This window comes from Carassius auratus, chromosome 28 (genome assembly GCF_003368295.1).
Source record: "Carassius auratus strain Wakin chromosome 28, ASM336829v1, whole genome shotgun sequence".
Lineage (NCBI taxonomy): Eukaryota > Metazoa > Chordata > Actinopteri > Cypriniformes > Cyprinidae > Carassius > Carassius auratus.
In genome coordinates, this window is record NC_039270.1 from 15,321,570 (window position 1) to 15,334,723 (window position 13,154).

The 13,154-nt window shown below is 36.8% G+C and overlaps 1 protein-coding gene across 5 annotated transcripts in view; it reads right to left on the reverse strand.

Annotated features, from left to right (window-relative positions):
• The window catches only part of LOC113046969 (protein CLEC16A-like), a 51,495-nt gene that overhangs the window by 33,828 nt on the left and 4,513 nt on the right, over window positions 1–13,154 (reverse strand). For 3 of the 5 annotated variants that reach the window (XM_026208147.1, XM_026208145.1, XM_026208150.1), the window contains exons 6-10: window positions 12,302–12,307; window positions 11,367–11,490; window positions 11,057–11,231; window positions 10,384–10,434; window positions 10,168–10,281 (exon numbers count right to left, since the gene is read on the reverse strand). In XM_026208147.1, coding sequence (XP_026063932.1) covers window positions 10,168–10,281; window positions 10,384–10,434; window positions 11,057–11,231; window positions 11,367–11,490; window positions 12,302–12,307 — 470 coding nt within the window. The remainder of the gene's footprint in view (window positions 1–10,167; window positions 10,282–10,383; window positions 10,435–11,056; window positions 11,232–11,366; window positions 11,491–12,301; window positions 12,308–13,154) is intronic. The other 2 variants (XM_026208149.1, XM_026208146.1) reach the window with 1 other exon arrangement.

A 13,154-nucleotide genomic window follows, 5' to 3' on the forward strand; every position in this document is an offset into this window, starting at 1 on the left:
GCAAAGTATATCGTCAAGACTGAGCTACTTACGAGAAAGGACCAAAGAGATAACAGGCAGCTGATCTGCATTTGTGATGATCTCACTCATTGCCTCTGCTGTCAAGATAAGCCTATATATATATATATATATATATATATATATATATATATATATATATATATATATATATATATATATATATATATGTGTGTGTATAAACAGACAACATATAAAACACACAATTAGAGGTTTACTAAAGGTCAAAATGTTGTCATCTGACATGCATTGAACCTCCTCATATATTTGTGAATTTTATGAATCAAAACAACAGATTTGTGAAATCAGGCTGATGTATGTTGCACTGCTGTGAGAGTCCCAGTCACCTCAGCCCACCCAAATGACCAAGTTGCATTTGCCGAAATGCTGCATTGTGCTCGTTTAATCTCCCGAAATGGGGTCGCTAAAGCGTGCCACCAGGCTACAGGTGCGTTTCCAGCAAACTGCGTAGCAGCAGGTGTGCGTCTGCTAACACATGCACCCTGCTCATCGTGCAGAATGTGAATCGTATAATGAGAAAACGGGAAGCTTCTAATACGGTGGCGGTTTAGCCCTTCATCTCTGCACTACATAAACTTCACACTTCCTGTCATCTGCGCAAGGACCTGTTTGAAATCCTGATCTACGCACCCGCTATCTCTGCCTGGTCCCTTCTGTGCTCATCCTCTAGCTGTGGCTTGTGGTAAAGGAAGGTCATGTGATGTGCGTGCGTGTATATGTGTGTTTTGGTAGCAGAGGCTTGCTGGTAACACACAGGTACTAGCATCTATTTCACAGGCTTTACGGGAAAGGGAAAGTAGGTTAGAGGCAGTGCGGTGATGGTGTAAAGCAAATCGCTGTACATCAGAGCAACGAGAGCCACAACAAAAGCTAGACCAGAACTTTGCATTTACATAAGGATTCCCACTGGCTTCCTAAAACGAGCTCTTCACAACACAACACAGTCCTACAACAGACTGCGTGCTTACTATAAATTGAAACACTGATGCATGTTCAGGAACCAAACTTTGGCTAGCCTCAGTTTTGGCAAAAATTCAGAATTTTAGCAAGAACTGGAAACATAAACTTGAAACTTGTGCGGTTTCAATAATTGAATATTTATAATTTGTGATTGATCTCATAACTATTTTGTTGCTGATGCATTCAGATCATCGGGGGGAATAAAAGGTGTTGACTGGCATAGTGAAATATATTTGCAAAAAAACTTGTCATACCAGTTCAAAGTCAATAAAGAGCTTCAATCTGAAATCTTGATATTGCATATCAGTGTTTCCTAAACAGTGCAGTCTTTGCAGTGGGAGAGATTTTTTCAGACATTATTGACACGGTCATCTGATGATATTCATTATTCATTGTATTCATGGTTTTATTTTTTGTACTTACTGAGCTTTAATAATAGAATTCTGCCAATCAAAGAGTAAATGACTTTACTTTTGCAAAATATTACCCATCTGGATTTGATTTATTGATAAATTACAGAATAAATCAGAAACACTAGCAAATGTAATACATTTAAACAACATATTTAAAGGGTCAACTGAGAAACCAAAATTCCTTTGATATTTTGGCATAGAAGTGATCATTGTACTATAAAAATATCCTGCAAGTTTCAGAACTCAAAACTTTCTCAGTCTAAAAACAGCTTGAAGCCAATCTGACAGGTTGTGGTATGTTCTACTCCATGATGTAACAGTGGGACTAAACTCCGCCTCCACAGGAGAAGATCGATGTCTACTTCTACATCACTGCCTGTTTAGCCCCGCCCACCAAATCAAGCATGTAGTGCAAACAAAGAGAGAGGAAAACAAAGGTCTACACAGAAACCAAATGATAAAGATGGCTCTGAGGAAAACAAAATGCTGTGCAGTAACAAGTTGTGGAAAAACATTGTCATTGCATTGCCTTCCTTCTGATCCCAATGTTACGAAAGAGTGGATGAACTTTATTTTTAGTTCCAGAATGCATCACTAAGAAATTGGTCTTTTGTTCACTGAATTTTACCATGAATGAGGATTTACCACGGGATTTTCAGAAAGATTGAAACTAAAAGACGATGCTTTGCTGACTATGTAAACATCTTGTATTTTTTATATAAAATGAGGAAAATAATTGCAGCAAAGATAAAAAATTGTAGACATGATTAGAAAACATGATGCTCGCAATTTCGGTATGCCAGTTTGTCAGTCAAATCCAAAGCAAGCACGCAGCCCATAGCAATACGTTATGGCAGTGATGTCTCAAGATGATCTGAAAGCAGATACGCAGATAAATATAACCGATAAATGAATGAGCAATCATTAAGAGTGGGCATCAAATACACCGAACGCGGAATCTCAAACTTGTGTGTGAGGTGCTAGAACAGACCTCACTGGTTCTTGTGTCACGCACGCACATTTCTTATTAGGGGCCAAGCACCTAAGGTATGTTGGTATTATTGCATCCATTGGTGTCATTCTTATTCTTCTTCCGGACAAGGTCAACACTAACCGTAGCAAATTTGAAGTCTCTAACTTAAACTCTCTAGTGCCACTACCTGTCCAAAGTTTCACTCATGTTTATGAACTATTTTTCTTATTCGTCCTAGGTCACTGCACAGTGTATTGAGACCAAACTTGGTGTGTGTTATAACAAGTATGACCTGAGACTACCTGAAATGGTTCGGCAAAGTGCCACCAAGTGGTGAGGAGATATGAAAATTTTTTGCTTATAACTTCTGAATGGTTTGACCAAAAATCACAAAACTGGTCTCTTTAGATTTGGTGGGTCATGCGGAGTCAAACTGTATTTTCCCAGTTCAGCCATTTTGGGTGTCGGCCATTAAGAAATTTGTCATAAAATGCTATCATTTACAAACACATTGACGTATCGTTAAGAAACTAGGTATGCACCTTTGACGCCATGCTCTGTGGTCAAAAGTTTTTTGACAATCTTCACCACCATAATAAGACAAAATGTATACTATTTATCAGAAAACCGGTTACCCAGACTCCACTTACAATTACCTGCATGAACGGTACGGCTCTGGAGTATGTCAAAAAATATTAATATCTAGGCATTTGGTTGGATTCCTCCCTGTCATTCATTACACACATCAATTACCTTCAAACAAAAGTCAAAGCTAGACTAGCCTTTCTTTTCCACAATAAAGTTCCCTTTACTTATGCTACCGAATGTGACCTCGTTAAGATGACAGTACTGACAATTTTGGATAATGGCGATGTTATCTACAGAATGGCACCAAATACAGGCATAAAAAAAAACTTGAAACAATTTATCATTCAGCCATCTGTTTTGCCACTAATGCACCCTTTCACACTCATCACTGTGACCTGAATAAACTGGGCTGGCCCTCCCTTCATACCTAGCGACTTCATCATTGGTTTCTCTTCATGTACAAGACAATTCTGGGCAAGACATCTCTCTATCCGTCATCTCTTTTTCATGCCATTCATAACTCCTATTACACAAGATCATGTCATTTGATTAAATTTAGTACCCCCCCACCTTTGGACATAATGCCTTCCTCTGCAGCAGTATATGACTGGAACATACTACAAACTACCATGAAACTTACATCTCTGATACCAATCTCCACCTTTAAACAAAACCTCCAAAATGACATAGTTGACTCTTGTTCCTGCTGACAATCATGAATCATATTTATACACACATGCTTAAGCACTTTACTGTTTTTCTTTGTCTATCTTTTTTTTATTTAATTGCTTGTTCAATGTGTCTTGTGTTTGACTATGTACAGTATGTTCCTATTTATTCCTGTAGTCTCTTGGCCAGGTCATGTTTGTAAATTAGAAGTGGTTCTCAAACTGTTTACCTGGATAAATAAAGGTTAAAAAATAAAAATAATAATAATAATAATTCAATGATGGTGAGATCAGATCTCCATATGGAGCACCGGCTGTTGTCAGACTGCTCGTGCATTAAAAAATCTCAATAGATTATTATTAAAATGAATGTTTGGAAATGTAAACATATTTCCTACTGACACACAAGAGCAAAAGATATAAATAACTGGCTCAAAACCCTTTTTGGGGTGAAAATACCTATGTGCCTAAGACTTTTGAGAAATACTGTAATTTACAATCAACATTGTTTCTTCATAAAGAATGACCATACAGTCATTCAAAGAACTGATTAAAGACAGTGACAGACAGCACTCATTTTAACAATCAGAGTGATTGACAAGAGATACAGTAGACACATTATGTGATGTTTTGTGTAATGACCCAGATCATGATATACATTTATTAGCCTTAGAGTAAGGGAAGCTTGGGAAATAAGAGCATCCAAGGAGCGAGTGAAAGCTATACATTTATTTTAAATGTTTGTAATGTTCTTTAATATTATCCATAGTTTTTTGTGGCTTTTTTTTATTTTTTATATCGGTTTAGGCACTATTTAGGCACTGGTACCATTTTAAAAGTATCAATATGGCATCTGTATCGTAAAAAACCCAATCGATGACCAACCCTATTTGGGACATCCCAACTTTAGAGTCTACAATCCGCTAATGACAATTTGTTCTAATGAGGGGGTGAAAACATGACAGAAATTTCTAAATGTTTATGTTTTTTGATGTTAAAATGTAACATTATTAGGGGACCTCCAAAAACAGCAAAAAATAATAATAAAAAAGGCAGTTCATGACCCCTTTTAAAATTAGCTAACTAATTCTGAATAGTGTTTTTGTTGTCGCTTAGGTATTTTTTGGAGGTAATTGTATTGAAATCTGAAAAATGATCATGTTGTTGTATACCGCATAACCCTACATTTAACCATTTGAAGCTAACTAAATCCACACACTTATGCATATCAATATGTGCATATACATATTTCTCACATTCTACATTCATTATATACTATTAACATCATTTTCTCCTGAGAAATACAATACAATTCAGGACCTTACAGCAAAAGGATGTGCTGAGTTTTGCAGAGGAAGGCAGAGTTTTGTTTACAGTACATGGCTGCACGGATATGCATGCCGTCAACTGTTTCGTGCAAACCAAAGCAAATGTAGCAGTCAGCAAAATAAGTTCGTATCACAGCACTGAACTCAAACTTAATGTCGCTGTCATGGTCTATTTATCTTCAACACAGTGCAGTTTATATAATCTATAGTGCATGTTTACATATTCTGTTGTTTCATTTAGAACATAAATATTTGCAATTTGTTGTGCTTTTCTGAACAAAGCATTTTTGTTTAAATGTACCCTTTTCTTAAAATGATCTGAAATTGCAGTCGCACAGGTTTAGGGAAGCTAGGTTTGACAGATTACTGTCAGCTTGTAAAAAAGGGTCTAGAAGAGCAGGCTGTGGTTAAGCCTGAGAGGTGAGACAGAGAAACAGACCACAGAAAAAGCCAGAGAACGGGAAAGAGGAAATGGCTTTTGATAATACCGACAACATATGAGAACACAGACCATTTCCTTGAAAACACTGACAGACTGCCCCTTTCTTTCTTTCTTTTTTTTTTTTTTTTTGCTGATGATAAACATATGTTTATCAGAACAATACATGATGGTGTGCTGAAGCTGGCTTACTATTACCACAGCACTTATTAATAACTATTCTAGGAATATATATATGTGATAACATCATCAACTTCCAAAATTAGAATTATTTTAATTATCTGTCTAGTTTTTAAAGCAAACAAAAATATTTTTTTTTAAACAATAATAATGTTTATTCGGTCATCAGCCGGGTGGTGATAGCGCGTGCACACACAGGTAAGACGTGAACAGCACACATTAATACGTGTTTAAACTAAACTAATTTAAGCTTTGGCAGTTTAAACATTTAAGAGCCAAAGGATGCAAGCTTGCGTGCGCAGTGAGAAGATTTGTGCGTGCTTGCGCTCATCCGATATGCGCAAACCCGTGCAAATATTAAGCTCTCTCTGAAGTAATGTGTGTAAATGGACAAATTTACACAAAAATTATGTCAAAATGGTCTTGATAAGTATCCTACAGTAGACATAGCCGGATTAGTGCATTTCTTAAAGTGACAGTATTCATATCAACTAAACAGCAACAACAAAGAAATCACTTTGAAAGTGATTTGAAGAAAGTCCACTTGAATTTTGAAAAGTTTTTGTAACTTTAATAAAGAATAATCTTTAATTTATACAGTCCAATATGCAATGCTGTTTTACATTTGATTACATTATTCAATTTCTGTAACTAAAAACTAAAGCTAGACCTGAAACTGAAAATCACTATATATTTTTTGTATCTTTACTCTATTGTATTTATTTGTGCTGTTGCAGTTTTTCCATAAACATACAACATACCGAACTGTAGTGAAACTGTGACTCTAAAACCGTGAAACAAACCGAACAGTATAAAAAGTTAAAAACGTGCCATCCCTTATACACAGACACACACATATGTATATATATATATGTGCTGGTATTCGGTAATGCGATACATCACGGAAATAACCATGCACAATATTGTTATCGTTTGTGTATTTATACCGTAAATAATTACATATTACAAATTATTCTGAATTTTACTCTAAATGAAAGCACATTCACTCTCGTACAGCAGATGGCACTAAACTATCGGTCGGCCGATATATTGGGTGGATGTTTGTCATTTTTTTATATATCGTCATCGGCTGATATCCGTGTTTAGTAGCACCGATTTAAAGTCAGGGACATCGACGGGCAGCCCCGTGTTATTGGTGCGGTGGAAAGTACTGCTGCCGCATGTGAAGCACCACAAGCCAAAACTTTTGGAAGATTCAACAACAGTCCTGGGAGATAAAGGTAGTCAGAGAATTTCACTCTGTAAATGGGGTGGAGAAGTTGGCAGCTCTTACAAACACTGCAGCGTAATTAATTAAATTAACGATCAATTAATAACCTTAATGCTGCAAAATGCATCTGCAGCGGTATTATTATTATTATGTGCAAAAGCCACTTGGAAAAAAAGCTTTCTCAGACGAATTAAAGGGGTTTTAGTCTGAATAAAATGCTACTAGCAGGACTGTAAAATGAATAGATGTGATTATGATCATTTGATAAAATGAAGAGAGCGCTCCATACGTTTGAGATCATTTGACTTTGTTGACTGTTTCCCATCAAGGAGACGCTGAATGCGCCTCTTTAAATGGTTTCGTGGTGCTCGTTGTTGTATTTTAAAACACAGTTGCAATGTTTTCAAATGACACTATAGTATTAAAAATAAAATTATCCCAAACGGAACTGTGGCGCTTGTGGCTGTGTTGCGCAGTCAGTGAACCGCTATTTTCACATCAATCATTTTATGCAAGTACTTTATTTGATCCTGTTCTGATCCAGTCCTGTCCTGTTCTGTTTTGCGTTCTGCTAGGCCTATTTGTTTTAAAAATCCAGCATTTACACTGTATTAAATCGTGACAGTGCATGAGTGCTTGCATACGAGGACGATCGAGCACGTGTTTAACTACATGTATTTGGAGGTTATTGTTCATGTCTCGTTCTGCACATATCCAAATGTTTCCATACTCGCAATGTATCTGAATGTTAAACTATAATATATATTTTTTTTTTATTGTAAACTAGATGGAAAAGATCATCCTCTTCACATGATTAAAAACATCCTTGGCATAACAGCAGAGTGGACTGATATACTACGGTCTATTTAAACTGACCAGTGTAACCATTTATATGTTTGGTTGACTGTACTTTATTTTAATATTGCTGGTTTCTGGTGTGTTTGCAGCACTACTATTATTTATTTTTTATATATTTTATTTTTTTATATTTTTCAGTTTAATTGATTTTTATTTATTACATTTTATTTACTTTAATGTATATTTAAGTTTACATTAATGTTCCAACAAACTTGACAATTTCTGCTTGATAAATGCTCTAAAACTTTTATGTAAATGATTGACTTTTACCTGTTTTATATATTTAATACTTGGTCAGTTTATTGATTTGTTTGGTTAACTTTGGATACATTTTTTATTTTAATACCGTGCAGTGCACAAAATTAAGATTCGAGAGATGGTTCAAGTCAGTGCTTAATAAATGGTGATAAGTTTAGAAATGTTGTGCATCCACTTATTATTAGTGTAACATTTTAGCATGCACACGAAGGGGAAAACCTCAAGATATCGGCCCTAAAAATCGGCTGCACATGCCGGCCATCGGCTGACCCTATCCTCTAAACATCGGCATTGGCTATAGTAAAACCCATATTGGTCGATCTCTACACTAAACTGAAGAAATCGCAGCCATTACCCTGGAAACCCCATAAATAAAGCAGCTGTGACACTTTCTAAACATATTTAAATAGCCATTCAGATTTGTGGATCTATGGTGTTCATCACAGCATTCATCATAAATATATGTTGTGATGTCAATTATAGTGAAATGGATTTTCACGCCGACTGTTGTTGATTTCATTTCCAAAGTTGTTGTTTTGAATCAGCTAAAACTATATAGCTTAAAATAATCAAGGACCACTAGTGATGATAAGTCATTAAAATATATATATTATACTTTACAAAGGAAATGACATCAGCTTGTTACTAAGATATTCCATGTGCACATGTAGATAGGTTGCTAGAGAATTGCACATCAAAGTATGAGCAATGGCAAAAATGAATGGTAACACTTTATTTTAGGCTCTCTTATCTAGTTGTATTAGCATGCATATTACTGGAATATTGGCCATTTATTATTACTAATTAAGTACATATTAATGTCTTATTCTACATGTCCCTATTCTAAATCCCTAATCCTACCCAATACCTAAACTTAACAACTATCCTTACTAACGATTAATAAGCAGCAAGTAAGGAACTTATTGAGGGAAAAGTTGTAGTTAATAGTGAGTAAGTGCTCCCTATTCTAAAGTGTTACCAAATTAATCTGCCAACTATCTGCTGGCATTGCCTAATTCGTGATGCAACTTTTATGTCATCGCAAAAAACATATAAACACTACTAACTGATACACTTCTCAAATGGTAAGAGTCTCAAAAGAGTGGAAACCTGCATTTCAAGCATGCATGACATTCTCCTCTCTCAGAAACAAATCTGACATTTACGTGATTTTGTTTTTGCCAGGTGCAAGCTAACGACTCAACCAGCTAAACATTCGGGACGCTTTCATTGCAAAATATTTGCATAAGTGCATATGCACGGCCTGGCCCGGATTCTGACATCCAGACAATAAAAAAAAAAAAAAAAAAAGCCAAAACAAGTTAAGTGTTACAGGCTGCTCTACACAATCAGTCTCACATCCACCTACACGCTGCAGTGCTGTCTGCTGTGGAGAAAAAACATCAAAGTAGCCCATTAACACCATTGATATCGAAGCGCTCTTATCTGCCTGCCTTACCTCAGTGTAAATACCCTCATGAAAATAACAAGGGCAGAGGCAAACCGCAAAGAAGAATACTCCTCTTCAAGCATCTCATCCACAGACTGGAGCAGTGGCGTTTCGTAACTACCTCTTTTCTGAGAAATTTATTTGCGGCTGATACGCATCTTATATTAAAAAAGGGCACGGTGAGACAGTAGCGCTCGACTGACATCTTTTAGTTGATCAACAGACCTGATAACATTTGGCAAGCCAAGTGGACTGGACACATGCGTCACTGTAAAACTGACACACTGATTGAATCTTCCCTGAGGTAGGGGAAAGTTTGGCCAGCTTGATGTAGCCATGTCAACTCATTTGACATCAAGTAAATATCAACTAGAGGCCAATAAACCTCAAGACAGGAAGATCTACCAAGTACCTGTAACTGTGGAACAGAAATAAATGCCCTTTAAACTAAAAGACCTTTCACATAAGGACTTCACACTGCACTTCTGACGTGATGGCAAACTAGTACACAAGGAAGCAGTAAGTGTGCTAAATTATTGGTAAAAATAGCAACGCAATGATATTACTTTAGTTTGATGTAACTTTAAGCATGATGTCACAACACAGTGTTAAGGTCACGTGGAAGGCCATTTAGAGCAAAATTTTTATTGACTAGGAGCCACTTGTTCCCATGAAACCCTAATAAATGGTTCATGACTCCTTGTGGGGATCAGTCCAGCATCCTTCTGGTTCCCTATTGCATGCACATCCAAATGAAGAGGCCAACTGGCGAATGTACTCACTGAACTCTTGTGAGCGCTCTGCTCCGTCTGCAGGGTGAACACTGACAGGTCTCCGTTCAGAATGACATCAGCCAGAGAGTGGACGAGCGGCTGGTAGTGGATGATCAGAAACACCTAGAGAGAGCAGGACAGCAGATGTTGCCACCTGACCTCAGCTCACACTGTGTGTACGGTGGCTATTCTACTTCAAGTTTCAACAAAACTGAAGCACTGTACCTGTGACAGCAGGTACAGAGACACCTGAGGGTTGATCTTGCGCTCTTCAGACTGGGAAAAAAAAAATGTTGTCATGTGGGATGAAAACAGGACGGTTACTTAGGGTGTAAAATGACATCAAGCATACACTACCATTCAAAAGTTTGAGGTCAGTTTTATATATATATTATATTATATATATACACATACACACACACACACACACACACATATATATACATACACGTTATTAGGCAAAGGTGAGTCAAACTGATCAGAAGTCACGGTAAAGAATTACATTTTTTACCAATATTTCTATTTTAAATAAATGCTGTTACTTTTCCCATTTGTTATTGCTTCCACAAAAACTGTTTTAAACATTGATAATTAAAATTAAGAAATGTTTCTTGAGCAGGAAATCAGAATGATTTCTGAAGGATCATGTGACACTGAAGACTGCATTTAGTTTATTTTTCTATTCAACATCCTTTGATTAAAAGAAAAGTGTCATAAAAGCACAACAGGGGAAAGAAAAATAATAACTCAAGTCGAAATAGTGGGGTTTTTAATTGAAAGGGTTTTGAGATAAAGTCGTGTATAGAATTTATTCCCTCGGCTCCAATGTTTATGCAAAGTTAGCCTGGAAACACTTGCCTACTAGATGATTTTCAGACATGTGCGTTTGTGTCCTCACCTGCTCCTGACTGACCAGAGAGTACACGTAGAGGGGAAGGAAGAGGCGGTTGAGCAGGTGGTCGGTCAGCACGTCATTGAGAAACTCACAGTTGATGATGAGGATGTCGTTCAGATAGTGAAGATGGTCCAGGTGCTCGGCTACCAGATCGCTGAGTTTTCCTCTGTTTTTATGTCTGATGAGAATGGATGTAGACAGAAAGAAAGTGCAATTTTTTAATCATGAAAAAATTATGAGCTTCAGCGCTCAAATGTGGTCTTTAGTGACACCTAGTGGTGAACTGCACATAAAAAGGTCACGAAAACCTTACTCTTCATCAGTCTGCACACACTTGTCCAGCTCGATCACATGGCTGCCTATGAACCAGACCAAATTGGAGAAGTACGGCACAGCTGTTTTGTCCCGGATGTAGTGTAGCATGTGCTGGTTGTCCACTGCGGAGCAGGACCAAAATGAAACACGGTTACGCACAGACAGCCACAGTGACATGGTAAAAGAACTGTTAGGTTTATTGTAACTAATAACACAACAGCGCCAGACTTACTGACGGCAAATGGTTTTAAAAAAAGCAATAGGGGTTAATTACAAAGCAATGTGCAATGTGATCGGTCAGATGTTGGAGGGTTAGGTTAAATGCCAGAGTTGCTAAATGAAGCTAGGCTGCACTGTATTTGATCCTATGCAATAAACAAGTCCTTTACAAAGCATGCTGAAAGAATTAGATGCTCTGAAATGTACCTAAACTTATAAAGGCTGACTATGTAATAAATAGTAACAAATAAATAGGGGTCTAACTGGTCAAAGGTCCTTTGCAATGTGCCACTAATACACTGAATATGAAAAACAAATGGGGCTGTTTATGTTTGTCTTGTCAGCTAAAGAACCATTTAGGAGTTGATGGGTGGATTATAATGTAGGTTGATCTGTATCTAGCACTGTAGATTTTATAATAATCAATGCTCAATGAACCTCCAGCATCTTTAAAACATTTTTTTACTTAAACACACACATACAACTGATACTGCCAAAAAAAAAAAAAAAAGTAAAAAAAGCGGGTTTAAATAAAGGCACCAATGTGCGACAGTGCATATAAGTAAGTGTATTTGTTAACTACTATCTGTTTGTGAATTGTAAACCTGTCTACACACGGACAAAAGAAGCAACTGTGAGAGAGAGAGAGAGAAAAAAACACTGTTCCAGAGAACATGCAATACAAGTACAAAGTTCTGAATTTAACTAACTTACATGACACTGGAATAAGGCACACAGGAGTCACCATAGAGGGAGAGGGGAAGAACAGACAAAGGGTTAAACTGGAGCTCTGGGCCCTACAGGCTTAAAGATGAAACCATCACACCACCTAGTGGCTGCTACTAAACCTGTACAAAAGAGCATCTGGAAGCAAGGACAGCCGAAAACAACAGACATATCGTCCAGATCCATGAAGCTGCAGGGACATACTAAAAGCAAAGCATACCACCCAACTACTTTTTCTGACAATCAGGTATTTTAACTGCACTTTAGCAGTTAATTCAGTTCATTTATATTGTAATTAGCCATGTGATCTGCCATATCAAGAAAGCCACAGATAAAGCAACACTTAAAAATGTATGAATGTTATTGCATTATATAAAATCTTGAAGACACATGGTGCACTGCGTTCATGAAGGTTTCAGTGGACGTGAGTTTTTTATGTTAAGGTTATTGTTCATAAAAAAAAGAATAACCTTCTTAGTTTTGATATTTACTCAAATTGGTTTTTAAATGTCTAATGAATCATGTTTCACCACTGTTTTCTGAATTGGCCAGTAGGCGTCAGAACTCTCATAAGGCAAACACACAAGCCACTATTAGTGGTGAATGTCTTGTTCCAAAGTATAAGACCTCTTTTGGCCAATCTGCTTTCTCTGGAAAGGGGACAAAACTTCGGAATGCCTTACCCATGCCTTACATGAATAGTTCTTTACATCATATTACTATTGCGATATTTTCTGATTATGTTGTCTTTGCTTTGTAGCTTCTGTATTAATTTTTTCTTCTCTTAATTAGAATCATTATTATTACTTTTATTGTAATATTGTTATTTATTATTATTAGC